Below are 21,384 nucleotides of genomic sequence, written 5' to 3'. Positions count from 1 at the left end.
TGCCAAGTTTTGTTAAATTTGGCCCAGCAATTTCAGAGAAGATTTTTGTAAAAGTTAACGGATAACGACGAAGACGACGATGACGACGGGCGACGGACAACGGACGCCAAGTGATTAGAAAAATTCACTTAGCCCTTTGGTCACCGATAATTCTGTTGACAGTTTTGATTTTTCTACCTTATACACCACTCTTTCACATAAACTGATAACAAAATAAACTTTATAAACTTCGGTTTGGCGGGCGGGAACAAGTACCCTTTATTAATAAACTCAAACAGTTTTCAACCTAAATCCGTGAACTTCACAGAAAAAAATTCTCACAATATACAGTTGTGCACCTGCTTATATAGAATTATTGGAGATAACTTTCTTCATTTTTCCAGAGTTTGAAAGATAATAATTTTTCAGTTAAATGTACAAAAGACGGTACCAGTTTTGTTTAATCAATTTCTCCCTACAGATCTCAAATTAGATCCTTGACACTTGACAAAAGGATTTATGCTGATACTGAAGTTTTTTCACCTGTCACATGTATAATGAATTGTTTTAAATTCGATATATCTAACTGTTCGTTATTGACACATCTCTATTGTCTACTAAAAATGTGCAATCCAGCCATTTCAGTCTTTTATCCTTTTTATGTCCCATGCATGTACGATAGTATAATCAGAGACATATATGTGTATATATGTCTCTGGTAGAATGACATCGTGTTTTCTGGTCTGTGTGTCTGTTTGACATCGTGTTTTCTGGTCTGTGTGTCTGTTTGACATCGTGTTTTCTGGTCTGTGTGTCTGTTCGTCCGTTCGTATCAGGTAAAAATTTTGGTATGGTTATTATCTACAAAGTTTTGGTCTCATGAACTTGAATCTTAGTTCGTACACATGTTCATTGTGATGTAAATTATTTACAATACTTGAAATACAAAATTAGGGTTTTTGATCCAGATTTTGCAGTTCATTGAGCATGGAAATGTGATTGTGCAGGCGGACATGGTGCCACGGTGCCCATTGGCCACATTTTACTTACATATTTTTTTGTACTTAACTTGAATTCCTAAATGGCCGCCTAAGTAATGCATGGGGGACTTGCTGGAGATGTGAAATGGTTTTGTGTTTTGAAATCTTGTGCAATTTATTAACAGAATTATGCATTTAACTGGGTTCCACTGCATGTATTGACCAATTGTATTTACGTAAGATAACTTTTTTTTGAAAAATATCGCAATTCAGATTGGAAAAGGTTTTTCAATCATATTTCATTGTAGATCTAGGCAAAATTTACATTTCCGCCCAAGTTAATTTTAGAAATTTAGGTAAAATATACGATATGTATGATAGATGTAATTTTTAAAAATGAAATATTTAAGAATCGCATGCATTTAAAGAAAATACTAGGCTAGTATTATCACTATGAAGATTTAGAACGAATAAAATAAAAAAAACACTTTTCTATTGTTTCATACTGTATGTTGACATTAAGATGTCGTGTGTTTTTATGATATTTTGTAGTGTTTACTGTTATGAAATAGAAGTTCCTCCACGAGGGTCGTAATGGGGGTACCTTCATGACGAATAACGGTAAAAATCCATGCCAAATGACGAATCACGACAACGATTTTTTGACGAATCACGGTAAAATTTTAACGACACTAACCATGCTAACGGTAGCGGAAATTTACCGTTTGACGCCTGACGGTAAAGAGCATTCATACCCTCCTCCGTGATATAATTTCTAAACGGAAGAATATTCTAGAATAGTATATCTCCTGGTTCCTAACGGAATAAGGGGTATAGAATATTTGCTCCAACTGAGAAACAGATGTTATGGCATTGTTTATAAGAATTAAAGTTTCCAAGGGAACTTCGGCGGAACAAATAATACTGAGTTGCAGTAGTCTCAGTTTTTGATAAATTACTATAAATTCCACTCTTTCGTATGCTGTCAAATTTTAGGCTTAAAGACTAACATCTGGTAGCATTTTTCAACTCTCAAGTTTGAATCCTAGGATTTTTAAATTGATCACACTTAACGTTAAGCGTTTGTTATTTTTTAGATGCAGATATCAAGGAATACGGAATCCATGGACAATGGGAGATAATTCAATATCATATGACCAGGTGATGAAGATGCGCCTTTTCAAGCAGCTAAGTCAGTAAGTGATAAAAGACTATATAAAATAATTGGTTACTGATATCTGAAGACAAGATCCAAGTATGCCACAAACAATGTGGGCAAAGTAAATCATACCTGGATAATGTACTTTTGAGGTAAAAAAAAAGAAAGGACGATAAAAATATCAAAGCAAAAGAAAGTTGAAAAGAAAGACAAAATAGTCAAGAACACACTACACAGAAAACTAATAAAAGACTGCTCAGCAGCGATCTGTGACTATTATCTATTATTAAATAAAAGTCCCAGACAGCACTAATCCTACCAAAAACACCTGTATGAACTGGGTACTCATAAGAGTTCCTGCTTCACTTAGTAAGGCATGTCATGTTGCTCAATAGTCCAAATAATTGTGACCTCTTGAAAGGCTATTATATTTTTTGCTTTGACACCTTACAGTCGCTGTAAGGCGTCAAAGCAAAAAAATATAATAGCCTTTCAAGACGTCATAATTATTTGGACTAGTTGCTCAAGTCATGCTCAATGGCAAGTATTAATTTTATAGAAATTGTTTATATTTTATTTTACCCATTTGAATTTTATTATTCAAAAATCATATTTTACTTCTGTTATTTGCCTTATTTATCAAAATAGTTTTAAAGAAAGTGAAAATATTAAAGTGCATTTGACCCAACTAAATCTGTTTAATTTCTTGTATGAACACATAATATTTGGACACCTCCATTTATAATGTGTAAAATTTCTTAAAAGTGCAGTGTCCTACAACTGTGACAGAAGTAGGAACAGGTGTAAGTATACAAAAAGTTGGAAGCTTGCATGCTGAAATAGACAACCTTTGTTAAAATAGACTTGCAGCTGACTGCAGTCAGTCATGAGCATGTGCAAAGCATGATGTTTAATATCAGTGAATCGTCAGGTGATCTTGAATTGCCATAGTTATCCAGTAATATTTCATTGTTGTTTTGATTGACAGGTGTCACTGCAATTAATATAATAGTGCAGCAACAGACCTTCATCATGGCAAAGAACAAAAGAAATGTGAAAAACTTGTAGGTAAATTAGGAATTTGTTAAACACTAGCATGTGTAGCTTTACATGTATATTAATTTATTTTATATGATATGAAATATAAAGTGAATTTGGTATGAATGCAAATTAGACAACTTATATCCACCAAAGGATGTAATTCTACAGTCAGTCAACAATCACTTCAATAATGAGCAATACTCATACTGTTGTATTAAACTAGATATTGATCTAACGACCTGATTTAGAGTAAAAACATTCAACAAAAACAGTCTTCACGATAAACTTTTGAAACTACAGGCCCGAAGCTAAATATTACAAAAATTTAAGTTGAAGATTCAATTGGCCTGTAGAGATGATTTTTACAGGCCCAACATCATTTTTACAAGCCCAACATCATTTTTACAAGCCTGAGCTGGTGGGCCTGAGGTTCAGGTCAAATACTGCAAAAAGGCATATGGCAAAAAACATGAACACTAGGATTCATGCTTCTTGTTTGAATTGGCTTTAATTGAGACATGCATGTACATAGAGTCTACATTAGAAAAATAACAGATTGCTTTCAATACTGAATTGCAGTAATGATTTTACTTTACACTATTAATGGACTGATTTGGTAAGGTTACATACTAAACATAATATATTTACTAAAATATGTGGGAAAAGAATTAAGTGACTTTCACCATTACCGGTAGAATAGATACTTTATTGAAACATTCATCCACCCATAAATCTGATGGCAAGTAATAGCCAATAATAAAAACATCAACCAATGATTAATTAATCATTTTTCTCAGTAAAACAATGCTGCTTTAAAGACGAAAGAGTTATACCTTTTTATTCTTTTGTTAGATTTTTTAACATTTTTTTCATCAGCAGATTTTAATGGCTGTTAAACAGACTGAAGTTTCCTGTAAAAATGAAGTGTCATGTTTCCATAGAAACTGTGCAAAAGTGAGTATATGGTATAAATTAAATTTGCATCTTAATTTGATTCAATATGTGACAGATTTTTATCATCTACTTTTGTGTAGAACAAATTTTTTGAATGAAAATTGATTATTGAATTTTCTATGTTATACTAGAAAAACTTAAAGAACAATAGCGTTCACTGGAGCAATTAATTATTCTGGTGACTTATAAATGATTTAATCATAGAAATTGGTAAGTTTATCTTTAATATTTATTTTACAATGTTTGTTTCACAAAGAAGCTTTTGATATTCAAATTTCAATTGGCTCAATGATTTTTTAACGCATTGGTTCTAATGAAATATTTAAAAGAGCTCCAGGGTAAGAATGAGTTTGTCTTCAATTGTAAAACACCATTTTCCACCAACGTTAGTGATGGACAACCCATAAATTTTTATCATCTGTCATCACAGTGTAGTTTATGTCAATCTGGAGAATTTTATTATTTTATCAAAACTTTTACAGCTATTAGTACTGAGGGGTACCTGTTCCTATAATAAAACATTGTTACATAATTTCCTGGTTTTCAAAGCAATCATTTTTAATAATGACAATAATACATATAAAGGGATAACATAAATCGCCAAAAATACCACACAGCAACAACAGACAACACCAACCACAAACACCACACAGCAACAACAGACAACACCAACCACAAACGCCCTACTCCTAAAAAAAACCACCCAGACAAACAACAGGGAATAACACATAGCATGCATAATAACAAATGTTACCAGATATATGATTAAATCATAAGTGTCTAAGATCATATTTTGGTTAATGGAAGCAGGAACTGCTGACCCTCTAGAGCAGCTGAGTTCACCACCAGTTATTGTTGGGTTTGTATTTCTCAGTCCTTAGTTTTTATTTATGCCCCAACCACTAGGTGAAGGGGGGCATTTAGTGTTACCCTTGACCATCCTTCCTTTTTGTCTGTCCCTACTTCAGTCCCATTTTCGTTTACACACTCTAACTAAAGTTTGCCTCATCCAAATTTTATGAAACTCATACACAATGCTAAGAACCAAAACTCAAGAAAGAGTTTGAATTTAGGGAGTGTGTCACTTACAGTTCTAGAGTTATGCTCCTTTGTAACTTCAAAATTTGCAGAATTTTTTATTCCACATTCTAACTTAAGTTTGCCTCATGCAAATTTTATGAAATTCATACAAAATGCTAAGATAAGCACAGTTATAGTTCAATGAGCCAACGTTGTATGCAATGTTTTATAGAAATCAGTGACATCAGCCCATTTACTGCAGCTTGACCCTAAGTGTGTTCAGGATATTTTGTTCTGTAGTGCGTCAAATCCTTTTCTCAATATTTTCTATTCTACCAAAATATTTTCTAACTTTAGATTATGTATATATATATGTACTAAGTGTCTTTTTTGTTGTGGGATATATAAATACCCTGCCACGTCGGGTCTGTGTTTTTGTTAGATGTTTTTCTGCTTTCCGTCGATCTAATGAGTTAAACATTTTTCAACTGATTTTTATAGTTTGTTCTTATGTTGTTCTGTTTTAACGCCTCTGTCTCAAGTTAGTGAAAGGGTCTGGCGCCATCAAACTAGTTTAACCCCACCACATGCTGCCTGTCCCAAGTTAGGAGCCTGTGATTCAGTGGTTGTCATTTGTTGCTGTATATCATATTTGAATTTTGTTTATTGTTTTGTACATAAATCAGGCTGTTAGTTTTCTCGTTTGAATTGGTTAACATTTGTCATTCCAGGGCCTTTTATAGCTGACTATGCGGTATGGGTTTTGCTCATTTTTGGAAGTCGTACATGTAGTGACCTATAGTTGTTAACTTCTATGTCATTAGGTCTCTGGTGGTGAGTTGTCTCATTGGCAATCAAACAACATCTTCTTATATTTAAGTTTATACAGGAAATGAGAAATGAATTAAATTCATAATATAGATTTGTGCATTTTACCTTCTGGTTTCCTTTAGCAGTCAATATGATCTTTTATTGTAGAAATTCTGTGAAGTCACAGGTTATTTTGTAAAGAAGCATAACTATGTGAAAAGAAAGAAAAAAAGGATGAATTTAGACAGAAAATTTTATTTACATAATTTCAGATTTAGAAAAATATTTCCAATCTTATCTACCTTAATTTCAAAGAATTGAAAATTGTCTCAATTACTTCCCTTTGTATATCTTACTTTAAGCTCACCTGATCCAAAGGGCTATGTGAGCTATTCATTGCCATTAATTGGGGTCTGTCCATTCGTCTTCCTGGACTTAAAAAAAATCATTCTCCTCTGAAACTACTTGATTAAATGTAACAAACTTTACCTGAAGGTTTCTTAGAAAATCTAGTTGAAAATTTGAAATACCCATTTTTGAATTATTACTCCTGAAATGTCCAATTTTAGCAAATTTTCTGCAGTTTTTGGTTTTGATCATGAAAACTATTATGAATAGAGAGAATCTTAAAATCATAAACATGACCAGAATAATAAGATCTACAGATTAGTATACATGGCGAAAATCACCAATTGAACCCTTACAGGAGTTATTGCCCTTCACAGATGATTTTTATTCAATTATTGCATACTGCTAAAAGTATAGCAGATAAAGATAAAATTTATATAGAAAAAAATATTAGCAAATTAAGATTTGAAAATAAATAAACATAACTGAAATCTTCAATAGATCCCTTATGTAAGTTTTTACTTTTGACAGACGTTTTTTGGCCATTTTTTGGCAGAAACTATAATATATAGAGAGAGCAACTGTAAATCATACCTGCCAATTTTCACGATTACAATGGGATTTTCTCCATACAAGGTGTTGACCTGAATTTTGAATTTCTTTATCATATAAACTAAACACCTCAAAACAGGCATTCAAATGAGTTAAAAGGGTATTAAAGCACACACGTACTCATTAAAACAATATAGCAGTAGATTCAAAACACTTATGCAATATAAGACAAACCATAAGGTCCTCTTGAGCTTAAAATCCCCCATGGAGGTTTTGAAAAATTGGCAGGTATGACTGTAAATAGCTTAAGTGTTCAGCAGAAATTAGGCCTACAAATGAGTCAACATGGCTTAAATGGTCAACAGTCTTCATGACAAAGAAGTAGTCTAAAGCCCGAGGCTTGTAAACTTTCTGGTGGGCCTGTAAAATTTAGTCCTACAGGCCAATAGAATTTATACAAAAAAATCTGAAAAATATGGTGTGGGCCTGTGGTCCAAAAAGTTGACTGTGAAGACTGCATGAATGTGAAAGTCATCAATTGAACATAATCAGCTTAATAGTATGGAATGTTTTATATTTGGTCAGGAGTCTCTGGACCTTTATAAAAATGAGCTGTGCCATGTAAGCGATTTTCATGTCAGCAATGCAATTACTTTTGCTTTCATCTGGCCTAAATGGTCATAATAAGCATTTGCCATCACTTTGGGTCCGCCATCTTCAATTGCCCCCTAAACAAAACAAAAATCTTTTTTAAATTACTGAACCCCTTCAAAACCCAAACTTCATATGATTGATCCTTTGGTATATTTAGACTTTAACAGATTGACAGAAATTGTAAACAGCAAAAATTGTCAGCAATTTAAAGTTTACAAAAATTATATAGGAGTTATTACCCTTAAATGAAATTTTATTTTAACAGATTGTTGCATTTTTTACTTTTATATTGAAAATTATATATATAGACAGAAAACTTTAAATGGAAATATTGATCAGCAATACAAGATCTGTAAAAAAGATAATGGAAAATTTTGTTTATGATTTTTTTTGTCCTCATTTTTATGTTAATATCAATATGTTTTACAAGATTTGATGCAGGCTCCCTTCAGACTCTAGTTATTACTTAACATTGAGTTATTCATTACATATTTCTCAGCTCCGGTATTATGGAATGATTTGATGCTTAGCCTGAAGCTTGATAATGATGTTGCTTGGGTCTACAAAAAAGTAAAATAACAAAAATACCAAACTACGAGGAAAACTCAAAATGAAAAGTCCTTTATCAAATGGCAAAATCAAAATCTCAAACACATCTAATAAATGGAAAACAACTGTCATATTCCTGACTTGGTACAGGCATTTCCAATATGTAGAAAATGGTAGATGAAACCTGGTTTTATAGCTAGCTAAACCTCTCACTTGTATGACAGTCGCATATAATTCTATTATATTGACAACAATGTCTGAGCAAAACAAACAGACATAATAGGTAAAAATGTAAAAAATTGGGATACAGCAGTCAACATTGCTAGTTCTAGTATGAAATATTTTTTAGCTGTTTCTAGAAACATCAAATACTGTGATTTAAATACATATAATATTATAATAGTTTATATCAAAGGGTTCAGTGGTATTAAATTTTTATACTCAGAATTGGTTATTCTTTGTTTGGGTTTTTTTTTTTGCATTAGAGTTACCTCCCTTACAATGGTTTTGTTATAAAGAAATGTTGTATTCTCTAGTGGTGATTAGCTGTCAATTTATTTTTAGAAGTTACTATTAAATGCTGATGAAGGAATTTTATTTTAAGATATTACTACAAAATGTTGCTGATGAAGGTTTTTTTTAAATTTTAGCCATGATTATGATGTCATTTTCTATTTAATACTTTTATGATGTATTTAAAGGGATGGTTATAATTGGCTTTGGGGTGTTATGGCTCAATCTGTTTAGGAATTAGAGGCAAAAAAGGGGGGAAAACAAGGGTTTCCTGGTTAATGGACAATTACTTTAGCTTTGTTTCTTTATGTTGGTACTTTTTGTTATTTGTTTGCTAGTTCTAGTATGAAATATTTTTTAGCTGTTTCTAGAAACATCAAATACTGTGATTTAAATACAATTAATATTATAATAGTGTATATCAAAGGGTTCAGTGGTATTAAATTTGTATACTCAGAATTGGTTATTCTTTGTTTGGGTTTTTTTTTTGCATTAGAGTTACCTCCCTTACAATGGTTTTGTTATAAAGAAATGTTGTATTCTCTAGAGGTGATTAGCTGTCAATTTATTTTTAGAAGTTACTCTTAAATGCTGATGAAGGAATTTTATTTTAAGATATTACTACAAAATGTTGCTGATGAAGGTTTTTTTAATTTTAGCCATGATTATGATGTCATTTTCTATCTAATACTGTAACCTTATCCAAGCATCATTTATGATGTGAAGGATAAGGTGCATTATATGAAGAAGCCTAAGGGCTTCGAGGGTTAATAATTGAACCTTTACTTTATGTGAAGGTCGCACGCCTTTCTTCACAGCTCGCTGGTTTTTAAATTGAACAGTACTATATAAGTGGAGGTACACCTGTAAGCGTCCTCTTTTTGTAGATAGGCTCATAGCCTTGGAAATCATGTAACATTTATTGCCAATAAAAAAGGGAGGGAATCTTTATTTAAATTGCATAAAAAATATAACCTGTTGCCCTTCTGGTACATGATAAATAAAGGGAGGGAACTTATTAACCCTCGAAGCCCTTAGGCTTCTTCATATAATGCACCTTATCCTTCACATCATAAATGATGCTTGGATAAGGTTACATTATATTTCACAATCCCGGGCTTTGCTCAGGTTAATAATTGAACTCTTTATAGCCGCAATAAATGCAAAAAAAATAAGAGATATATGACCAATTAACCATACCTTTAACATAAGCTATTGCTGTCTCATTGACATATATAACTCTAATACCTGTCATGAACAAACATCTCTATCATTTTCTTAAATAAATATACTAGTGTTTTTTAAATATTTTAATATCCCACAATTATACAACAAAATTGCATAAAATACTATGAAGTTCTAACTATCAAAATGTTCAGTTCTATCGCTATTCCACAAACACAGTATAAGCATTAACGGATAAATGTTCAAGTTCCTCATCAACACATTACTAGAATATCCATCTGTTTAAAGTCTATTAGTTCCTCAAACCGACATATCCAACGGTATCTCAAACATCAACAATACTTCCAATAAAAATTCCATACATGTTTTGTAATCTACATGTAAATAAGCTGATAGAATATCTGACGACTGTATCTGGTTCCTCCAGTTCCTGTCAACCTGTACTGTCAGACTGCAAATTAGAATTAAATACTGAGTTCACATAGTGAGAATTATTTTTCTTTTTCTCAACATTTTTATAATAAAATTTTTTGAATGTTTGAGCTGATGCCCAGTTTGCTGTTTTGAGTATATCATTTAACGACATACCTGCATTAAGAGCAGCACTCGAAGATGCTGATCTATATGAATGAGCTTTGAATTTAGAAATATCTATACCAGAATTAATTAAAACAACCTTAAGCCATCTGGCTATTGAACAGCTGGTAACTGCTTTCAAAGTTTTAAAAGATACAAACAATTTGTTACTCTTTCTAACATTTTGTGTTCTTAAAATATAATGTTTTAAAGTTTTTAGTGGACAAATTTCTGGTTTACAGAAAGATGCAACTGTAATTTCTTGATTTAAATTTTTTGGTCTGCTTGTTTTTAGCAAAGTGCCAATCTTAAAGACAATTGAATTATCTGAACAATATGCTAGTTTCAAATTTAGACTGCTAAGTGTTTGTGATCTCTGTGCTGTTGCTAGAGCAACCAAAGCTACACTTTTCAGAGTGACCATCTTTAATGACAGATCATTAAGTGGATATAAAGATCCTAAATAATTTAATACTTGGCCTACATCCCATGTAAAAATGTATCTTGCAACTGGAGGTCTCATGTTGAAAATTCCTTTAAGGAATCTTTTAATGAAATAATTGTTATCAAAATTCTTGTTCCCTATTATTGTCAGAGTCTGACATATAGCTGATTTATGGGAACAGACACAACTGTAAGACCTCCCATTATGAAATAGAATGGACAAATAATGCAAAAACTGTTTTACAGTTGGTTTAAATGGATTAATCTGTTTTCGATTACACCACAATAACCATTTTCTCCAAGAGTATTCATACTGAATGTTTGTAGATTTTCTCCAAGATTTGGATACAATTTTTGTTGTTTTTCCCGGCTATGGAGATATCTCCGGATACCAGACAAGCGATAAGGAATAATTTTCTTTTGTTCATTTGGTGTTTTTGTTGGTTGTGAGCTAAAGTTAGCAAATCTGAACACTGTGGCAATTTGATTGGCGAAGCAATCAACAATTTTAATAGCTTTGGAAACCATACTTGTGTTGTCCACAGTGGTATAATCAGTATAACTTTTCTTACCTGATCGTCTTAGATCTTCATCAACACCTTGCTGATCTGACTGAAAGGAGGAAAAATATATGGTTTTAAATTTTGCCATGAAAAAGAAAATGCATCAGTTGCCCAGGCTTCTGGGTCTGGATACCAACTTACATATTTTCCCAACTGTTTATTCAACCTAGAGGCAAATAGATCTACATCTGGGATGAAAAAATGTCCTATTACTTGACAAAAAATTGACTCTTTCAACTTCCATTCTGATGTATCTTTAAAACATCTTGATAAATTATCTGGAATTAAATTTTCACTACCAGGAATATGAACTGCTGAAATATATACATTATTTCTGATACACCAAAACCAAATTTGTTTTGAAATAACTAACAGGGGTATAACTGAACCGCCCTGATTGTTAATGTAACTGACTGCTGTGGAACTATCTGTTCTTACTCTAACATGAGCATCCTTAATATGGTTACACAAAGAAATTAAACCAAAATATATAGCTTTTAGTTCTAAGACATTGATATGCAAATTCTGTTCGTCTAAATTCCAACGACCTTGTGTTGAACATGAAGTTTTGTCAAGGAAGGCACCCCAGCCTTTCATCGAGGAATCTGTATGTAAAGAATGACTAGGGGGATCCTCCCTTATCAATTTTCCATTCTCAGAATTAACATTTGCAAGCCACCAACAAATTTCAGATCTACTTTCTTCAGAAATGATCATATTTGCATTGTAGTTCTTATTTGATTTTATAAGAGCACAAGTTTTATCAATATCTAAGTATCTATGGAAAAGATGAGCATGCGTAACTGCATATCGAGCAGATGAATACAAACCAACTAATTGTGATACATTTCTTATCAATATATTCTGAGGCTTTAAAACATTATTTGAAATTTCAATAATTTTCTGTATTTTATCTTCAGGTTAAGGAAAACTCTAAACAAAACTGAGTCTATTATGTATCCCAAAAATGTAATCCTCTGTGATGGGATAAATACAGATTTTTCCATATTTATATTAAAACCAACTGACTGAATGAATTGTTGGACTTTCTTTGTGTTAATAACACTTGTAGATAATGCATTGGCTTTATGAGAAATAAAGAGATTTTAGAAAAACTTTCAGCTTGTAATAAAGAGTCGTCAATATAAAAGTATGAATCTATTCCTATACTTCGAATGTGGGAAAATATGACCTTCAAAATTTTTGTGAAAACTCTGGGAGCAGATGCTAATCCAAAAGGTAAACACTGAAAAGCATATAATTTACCATCCCAAACAAATTTTAAAAATTTTCTGTCTGATTCCTTAATTGGAACTGAAAAATATGCATCAGTCAAATCAAGGGATGTAAAAAAGTTCCCTTTTTGTATTCCTTTCAAGATTAAATCTAAATTCTCTTGTTTGAAATGATGATAAGTGACAAATTCATTTAATTGTCTAAGGTTAATGACAGGACGAAATTTTCCACTTTTCTTTTTTACCAAAAACAAATTTGAAATAAATTCACCATCTTCATGACAGACTTCTTTTATTGCACCTTTTGATAACAATTCTGAAACTTCTTCCTGAATTAAATTAATTTCAGTATCATTGAACTTAATAGGTGTAGGAATTTTTCCTTGAAAAGGCTTTTTATCAAACTCAATTTTATGCCCCATCACAGTTGACAAAACCCATTTGTCATGTGTTAAAGTTTTCCATTTAGAAATAAATTTTTTAAGTATACCAGCAGTTTTTATTTTTCTACTGCTTACCTTTAATACTTGTTGAATTTTTTCTGGCCGTAGCCTCTTCCTTGGCCTCTGTTTGAGTATGGAACCCTTTGATTTCCATGTCCTCTGGAGTATCCTCGTCTCCCTAAAAAACGACCTTGTGACTGATTGTAAGGGTATCGGCCTCTGCCACCTCTGTAACTATAACTTCTCCCTGAGATGTTTTTGTTTATCTTATTCACTTCATTAATTTGATTTAACTTCTTTCCAATTTCATCACCAAAAAGATTGGTACCAATTTCTTCATTCTTGTTACACAACTGGTGGAATTTTCTGTCTATGTATGGTTTGAGCATTAGCTTCCTTTTAACCGACAACTCAAAATGAGTATTGCAAAGAACAGTCATAGCTTTAGACACAGCTTCTCTCATCAACTTTATGTCAGGTTTTTTAGTTTTCAGAATACCTGCCAGAGTTATCACAGGGATCATCCCGTATGCAAGAAGTCTCTGAAGATTCTGGAGACCTAAATCAGATGATTTTGTCTTGCGGTCTAAAAATTGCCATATTTCTTGGTTAACTGGCGGCACAACAAGGCTCTTGCAATTTGAGGGCACCTTCAGTTCATTGACCATTGACGAAACATCTGTTTTCTTTTTACAAATATTTTCACAGACTTTAGAGATGGATTCACATACCTCTTCACCAAATCTTTCATCGCCTTCGAAAATACGGGGCAATTCATAATCAAAATCATTATTCTCATCTGAAGAGACTTCACTCTGATCATTACAGTTACCATCATCACTAAAGATAGAAAAGTTCCCATTCTCAATGTTATTGTTACATGTATCATAAACAGGATAATCAGACTCTTCTTCTTGGTCAGAATACTGATTATTGTGAATATTCTCAGTCCTAGCTGTCTCATTATTTTGTCTAGTTCTTTGCAGACTATTGTCTCTCTGTGTGTTCCCAGTAAGGGTGGACCTCAAAGTATCTGTCAACCCTTGAAATAATGATTTTATCAGTTCTGTATTGTCAGTTTTTGATTTTTTAGCCTTTGGTTTAGTAGTTTTTGTTTGTACTTTTGGTTTGGCTTTCTTTTTCATAGGGCTTACTGTCACTCTACTACCCGAGGGTATTTCAACTGATTCGGAAGTTTTACGTTTAAGGGCCTTGCCCTTTCCGCTATTCTTTACACTTTTTCCTTTTCTAGAGGTATTCTTCTCAGGAGACTTGACCGGTGCTTGTGTAGCGGCCATTTGCATTTCGCGTGTAACTTCCGGTTCTTCCGGAATGTGCACAGTTTCAGCTCCGCTTTTCTGTGGGGTCGAAAACCCAGAAAAAGAAGCATCTATTTCTTCTTCAGATGCGAAAAGCTTTAAAACTTGCTCATCATTAAGTTCATCATCAAAATTATCGTGGTCCGAGTCGGACTCACTGTCACTCAAACTATGACAACGTGACATTATTCAGTGTCGGATTTTTATATCTCGACCAAATTACTTTTTATCAATACCGAGTCGGTAAATTAAAGTTTAAGTAAATAATCTTAACAGAGTCTGTTAGATCTTTACAGGCGTGCTGCCTTTAAAATAAAGAGGACGCTTACAGGTGTACCTCCACTTATATAGTACTGGTCAATTTAAAAACCAGCGAGCTGTGAAGAAAGGCGTGCGACCTTCACATAAAGTAAAGGTTCAATTATTAACCCGAGCAAAGCCCGGGATTGTGAAATATAATTTTATGATGTATTTAAATGGGTTTTCATGGTTGCAAAGTCCTAGCTGTCAATGTATTTTTAGAAGTAACTATTAAATGCTGATGAAGGAATTTTATTTTTAGATATTACTATTAAATGTTGCTGATGAAGATTTTTTCACAATTTATTTTGCTAATTCTTTGTACATAGTCTGAAAACAGATTTACTAAGTATTGCGCAACAGCACAGTGTATTGCACAACAGCAAGAAATCTTCAATTGAATATAAATTCATATCATACAACCAATTTTTAAAGTTCTTTGACTACATTTATACTGTGTCAGAAACCTATAATGTGTCAAATATTTAATTACAATCCAAATTCAGACCTGTATCAAGCTTGAATATTGTGTCCATTTTTGCCCCAACTGTTCAGGGTTGGACCTCTGCGGTCATATCAAGCGAAGCAGTTTATTTTTACTGCCAAGAAAAATGTTTTGTATAGGAAAGAAAATATTCACTAGATGTGTAGGACCTGTGTGAACTCCATTTTACATTAACTTGCTAATGTTTGGCAAAGGCTCAGTCGGACTATAGCCAGCCCCCACTATCCACTTGGGTTTGTACAAACGCAAGTGGATAATGGGGGCTGGCTGAAGTCAGACTGGCAAAGGCGATATATATTTCTTTTTTTTTTTTTTTTTTGAATAAACTGCCATAACTTAATCCTTACTTTTTACAAGAATGAATTTATTAACTTTATTTTTCTGTCTGACACTTAAATTTCCATTCACACCCTGTGTGTCTGTTCACGGTTTGTAAATTTTTGCTTTATTCTTAAAAAAAAGTGTTGCTAGAAAGAAAACAAAAACAATGTAAATTAAAACAGAAATTACTAATCTTTTAGCAAATAAAATTGCGTCATATTCTTTTTAAAGGTCGACTTCGTATTTCATGACATTTTTCTTCTGGAAATGTTAAAGATTTATTTTTTTTTATTAACTTTCAACATACTGCTGGTAAGTGTATTCAAATACAGTATATACATATGTCATATTACGAATAATATTAACAATATGTATAAATAACAATAGGTGACGTCAGAAGTTTCATGTTTACAAAATATCTTTACAATAAACTTTCTTAATTTAAAAAAGACATGTATATACATTCAGGGAAAGGGGGACAGGACTCTAGTTACGACAATTGGAACATATCCGCTATCATCTGTGAAATGGGTATTCCATAACGGTCAACCAACTCGTGATGGTGTCCACAAAATTTACGAAAAGGATGACTTCAATTTCACCACTTGGAACTCTTGGTTTAATAGCTTCCTTGTGAGCAGCCAACTCTCTATTAAGGAAATCATGATAGGAAATACAAGCCCTGGAATATCCTATCAACTGGGAGATATATACTCAGTATGCAGGAGCTGCTGGAGTGTTGCTACATAGAAATGGAAATTTCACAATTGGGAAGCTGTTATCATCCCTTTTGTCGTAAAGTTTTGTTTTCAATCTGCCCTCATTGTCAATTTCTAAATGTAAGTTAAGATATGAGGCAGACTTAACTGTATCTGTTGGTTCCCATTGACCATTTTGTTGACTCATCTGGCCCCCATAAAATCATTTTTTATACAGGAAAAACGATGATTTACAAGTATTTTTAACCTAAAAAAGTTACATTAAATCGAAGAGACCTAGAAAAATCGTCATTATACAATTGTACGTGTTTATCTGTTAATTTATATTTATATTTATGTTTATATTATAGTGTTGGCAGTCTTCAGAGGTCATCTCGATGGATAATTAGATGACATCTAGTCTATAACATGTATAATATGCATGAAATGTTGATATTACATTATAGTAAATCAATGCATTGCTTATGGTTCCGTTTTGACTTTTTGTAGTTGGATAGTCTTTTTAGTAATCAAATATGAGAATATGGGTCAAATTGATGAACATGAATTTGACAGCTAATGCCCCTTTAATATACTGCTAACATACCAGTATAAAACAGACTAAGCATTGTAAATTTATTTAAACATAGTGATGAAGTAGTTCACCTCATACTGCACATAGCTTTTCTACCTTGTTCTGCACAATGTGTCTGTGTATTAAGAAATTTACAATTATATGGTAATAATACACCTAGATAACAAAATTGTTCCACTGTCTGTTCATCTCATGAAATTTTTGGTACAGTTTTCTTAGGAACTGCAAATGAGAACTTCCTGAGTTTTTGTATCAAGCTCTATGTGAGCATATTTGTATTTCCTTCATTGTGTTTTACAAAATTGAGGCCGTTAGTTTTCTTGTTTTCTTGTTTTACCTTTGTCATTTCAGGGCCTTTTATAGCTGACTATGCAGGCGGTATGGGTTTTGCTCATTGTTGAAGGCTGTAGGGTGACCTATAGTTGTTATTTGGTCTATGGTGGTCTCATTGGCAATTACACCACATCTTTTTATTTTTATATGCTATATACTTTGTATTTCACATTTACAGTTTATTATGAAATTTTACACATAATGGCCATGTATGAAATATTTTGTCGATTTTTCTTGGGAACTACAAATTGGAGCTTCCTGTTATCAGGCTTCATGTGAACATGCTATTCTGTGTGTAAATTTTTACAATCATCGCATATCAACTTCATGTTTACCGAGTACATATATCTTCTTGCACAAAATTACTGTTTAGAAAATCTTCTTCACTTTTTTCTCAGAAATTATGTAATCAGAGCACCCTGAAGTTTGATATCAATATTTTTATAAGCATGCAAATTACCATGTGATGCCTTTTCACATCCATTGCTCTTCCTATTTACTGAACACTTATAGTGGGGTATGGGAAGTGAGCAATAATTAACAATTGTTTTTACTTCACTGTGACGGCTAAATCATTTGCATATATTGTATTATGATGATTTCAAGATAATTTTTCAGAAATGGTGATGCTATGACTGTTTACTTCTCAAAGATTAATTTCAGCTACTTAACTTAACTTAGGTACAACCAGGTAAGCTAAAAAGTTTATTCTCTAGTTTTAATAATGTGTCCAACTATCCCTTATAAATAAGAAGATGTGATATGTCAGTGCCAATGAGACAACTCTCCATCCAAGCCACAATGTATAAAAAGTTATCAAAGTCAAAACACCTATCAACCACACCAGCAAACGACAACCACTGAACAACAGGCTTCTGACTTAGGACAGGTGCATAAAAATACAGATGTTTAAACGTTTTAACAGGTGCCATTCTTACATATTTGAGAAGAATGATATAGATATGGGCTCCATATGTCTGAAGTCAGTCTGTCACCCTTGTTGGTTGAGTCTAAATTGACATAATTTCAATATTTATATTATCCCCCAAGACCATATTTCATGACTTTGTATAATAAATCTTGTCCCCATCTATGAAGTAATGTCCCAAGAAGGACAAATTTCAATATGAAATTTTGTCAATATACAGATGCTTAAATTAATACGGGTATACTGTTTAATTATAACTCAATGCATCATTTTATAAAATACACATGTATGTACAATGCCCTTTGGCATTTATGTTGTTAAAACTACCATATATCGTTATTGACCTGCTGACCGGAAAAAAAAAATTGTTCACAAAACGCTATTAGAGAGTACTGTATGTATGCATAAATTTTTCGTGTAATTGATTTCGGCGGTTTTCAATTATCTGCTAAAATAACCGAAAATAAACACCCTGCAAAAATAACCTGCTATCTGGTAATACCTTTAATGATGACTTTTATCCATTCATGCCTTTTTGGCGAAAACTTGATGGATAAAGAAAAATTGTTAAAAAACTAAAAAGATGAGCAAGACAAGATTTTATACTATTAGGTAAAATAGACAAAATTGTCAGTTGACTCCTTGAAGGAGTTATTGCCCTTAAATGAAGATTTTTTTTTATCCTTTTTTCATTTAGGGCAATAATTACTATAAAATAATGTTTGTCTCATGTTGGCTTCAGTCCAATTAAAATGACAGAATAATACAGTAGAAAAAATAATTTAATTGAATTTTGAAGTATTTTGTGAAGCTTACTTAATTAGAATATTTCATGTACTGATTAATGAAGTTGTTCAAAGGCATAGTGCCTGAGTGGCTTCTAAAAGATATTGACCATGTTTCCCAGATAGTAATTGTACAAACATGTTACACATTAGCATCTGAGTTTGTTTAACATCCATTATAGACTTTTCCCAATGTTTATTAATTTAATGGGGTTTTTAACACAAGTTTGCAGTTAATCTGCCATTTTGTTTTCAGTGATGATCATTTGTTTACTTCAGTTAAACACAAGATGACTGCATGCCTGTCCACACAAGATGACTGCATGTCTGTCTATTAATAAACAACAAAAATAAAAATAAACTTAAAAGTGTTTTTGAGCAAAAACGTGTATCTGGAGGCCTTGATGACCAATTCTGGCCCAAAATAAGATGAAAAAACATCCAAATTGAGGCTAAAACTGGAAAAATTTGATTTCTACCACCATGTGTCTTAACACTTACCATGCTGAATTGTTTTCAGAAAATGTCTAATTTTCGTTTATTTGCAAAAATATGCAAATTATATGCAAATGAACTTTAGCCTGCTGCTGAAGCATATTGATTCCTTTAAATCTAAGGTAGGGGATCACAGTGCCGTGTGGTTGGGGTGAGTGGGTGGGAATTTGCCCCAAAGTTGGTCATCAGGTGCAAAAAGAGTCAATTTTGACGATTTTCCGTCCTATTTCTTCACCCCGAAGACCGAGAGATGCTGATATATGTATCTAGCTGTACTCTGCATGTAGAGTGGACCCCAGTGAACACATTAACCCCAACAGTTCTTAGGTAGGAGTGAAAACTGATCTTGGTACAGCAGTCTAAAGAAGGTCATTAGCACAAAAAATACGGAATTTCCTGATTTTTTCCGATTTTTTACTTCAACTGGACCTGCAACCAGAAGCAGTCGTTTCCTATGCGTATTTCAATAATAATTACGATCAGTAGTTATATGCCCGCGGGTTTACACAACTTTTGAAAGTTTTAGGCCTCTGAACTGCATGTGTAAGACATGGAAGGGAAGCCCACCCCTCCAGAAAAACCTGTTTTATCCGATTTCAATTTTCCAAGTTCGTATTTGAGCTTAAAATGCACCTTAAACATAAGAAACATGACAATAGATAGCCTCAGGTTGAGGGAACATGCATCAATTTCAAATAAGTATCTTAAAGTTGACCTCTAAAAGTATGGAGAGCCATTAGAGCCAAATAACGGTAGTTTGGGTAATCCCGTCCTATGACGGTCACCGCATGGTAAGGGTTAATTAACATTCAGATATCAATAACCATGTCAAACCTTCATGGAATTTTATGAATTTTGGACAGGAGCTTGTTTATGACCAAAATACAGTATCCAGAGCAAAATTTTTAAATATTTATTTTCATTTTTATACGACCGCAAAAAATTTGCATTCGTAATCACTATCATGTCGTCGTCAGCGTCGTCCGAAAACACATTTGGTTTCCAGACAATAACTTTAGATTAAGTGAATGGATCTCTATGAAATTGTGACACAAGGTTCCATATCACAAAGGGAAGGCTGGGATTGAGTTTGGGGGTAATTGCCCCAAACTATCCGGAAATAGGGACAAAAAAGGGGACAAAAACAAGCATTTTCTAGATTCTAGACAACAATTTGTGTTAAAGTTTATGGGACTCTCTGAAATTGTACATCTTTCCTGAAAAGAAAATATTCTTCAAAATTAAAAAAAAAAGGGGGGGGGGGGGGGGGGTTCAAAAAGTTTGGGGGGATTTTTTTTCAAAATTTTTGAAATTTCACATTTTTTTTGCAATTTTTTTTTTTGGGCGGGAGGTTCATACTTTTTTTCTTTAAGATTTTTCAAAATAAATTTTTTGTTTTTTCATAATTTTTGTTTTTTCAAAAAAATTTCCATTTTTACATTAAATTATTTCTGTTTTACATATAAATGCAACAAATACTGATATGGCAGCAGATACACACCAAACAGGATGTGTAAATTATTATTTATTTATAGATTATCCTTGGTCATCTCAATGAGATTGATTTTCTCGCTTGAGTCGGTACGGCGAAAGTGAGAAAAGCAATTGAGTTGAGATGTCCAATGACAATCTGTTTATCGCTATTTTACCTATGACGACGTTGTTTATTTCATTGACAAAGGGCACGTGCGCCCTTAGTTTCTAGCGATAATTTTTCATATCACTCTACTGTGACGAGAAAGGAAATTATCAGTCAGTAAGATCAAAGGAAAATTTCGTAAAATAGCGATAAAACAGATTAACTAAGTATTGTGCAACAGCACAATATTGCGCAAATAGCAAGAAATCTTCAATTAAAAATAAATACAAATCTTTTAACCAATTTCAATGGGATTAAATTATAGTCTTTAATTCTTGGGGGTTCTAACCTTGTATTACTATTTTGGATATTGGGCCCCATTTTTAAATTGGTCTACATTGAGGTCCAAAATTAAACTTTGTTTGATTTCAATAAAAAAAACTGAAATATTGCGGCTCTATGATATGCTGAATCATATTGTGTATTTAGATTTTTTATTTTAGGCCCTGTTTTCAAATTAG

General features: G+C 32.7%; 1 protein-coding gene across 1 annotated transcript; it reads right to left on the bottom strand.

Moving 5' to 3' along the window:
- Positions 1-11,348: 11,348 nt before the first annotated feature.
- On the bottom strand, positions 11,349-14,762 carry LOC127709916 (uncharacterized). The gene is made up of 2 exons (XM_052215619.1): positions 13,081-14,762; positions 11,349-11,376 (listed from the first exon to the last, which is right to left on the bottom strand). The coding sequence occupies exon 1, from the start codon at positions 14,508-14,510 to the stop codon at positions 13,083-13,085; it is 1,428 nt and encodes a 475-aa protein (XP_052071579.1). The 5' UTR covers positions 14,511-14,762; the 3' UTR covers positions 11,349-11,376; positions 13,081-13,082.
- Positions 14,763-21,384: the final 6,622 nt, after the last annotated feature.

Source organism: Mytilus californianus, unplaced genomic scaffold (genome assembly GCF_021869535.1).
Source record: "Mytilus californianus isolate M0D057914Y unplaced genomic scaffold, xbMytCali1.0.p SCAF_7, whole genome shotgun sequence".
In the NCBI taxonomy this organism is placed as follows: domain Eukaryota; kingdom Metazoa; phylum Mollusca; class Bivalvia; order Mytilida; family Mytilidae; genus Mytilus; species Mytilus californianus.
This window is presented reverse-complemented; position numbering and strand designations above follow the sequence as displayed.

What these genes read in the sequence shown, in the direction of transcription:
- LOC127709916 (XM_052215619.1), bottom strand. Translation starts at nt 14,510, where the DNA reads ATGTCACGTTGTCATAGTTTGAGTGACAGTGAGTCCGACTCGGACCAC.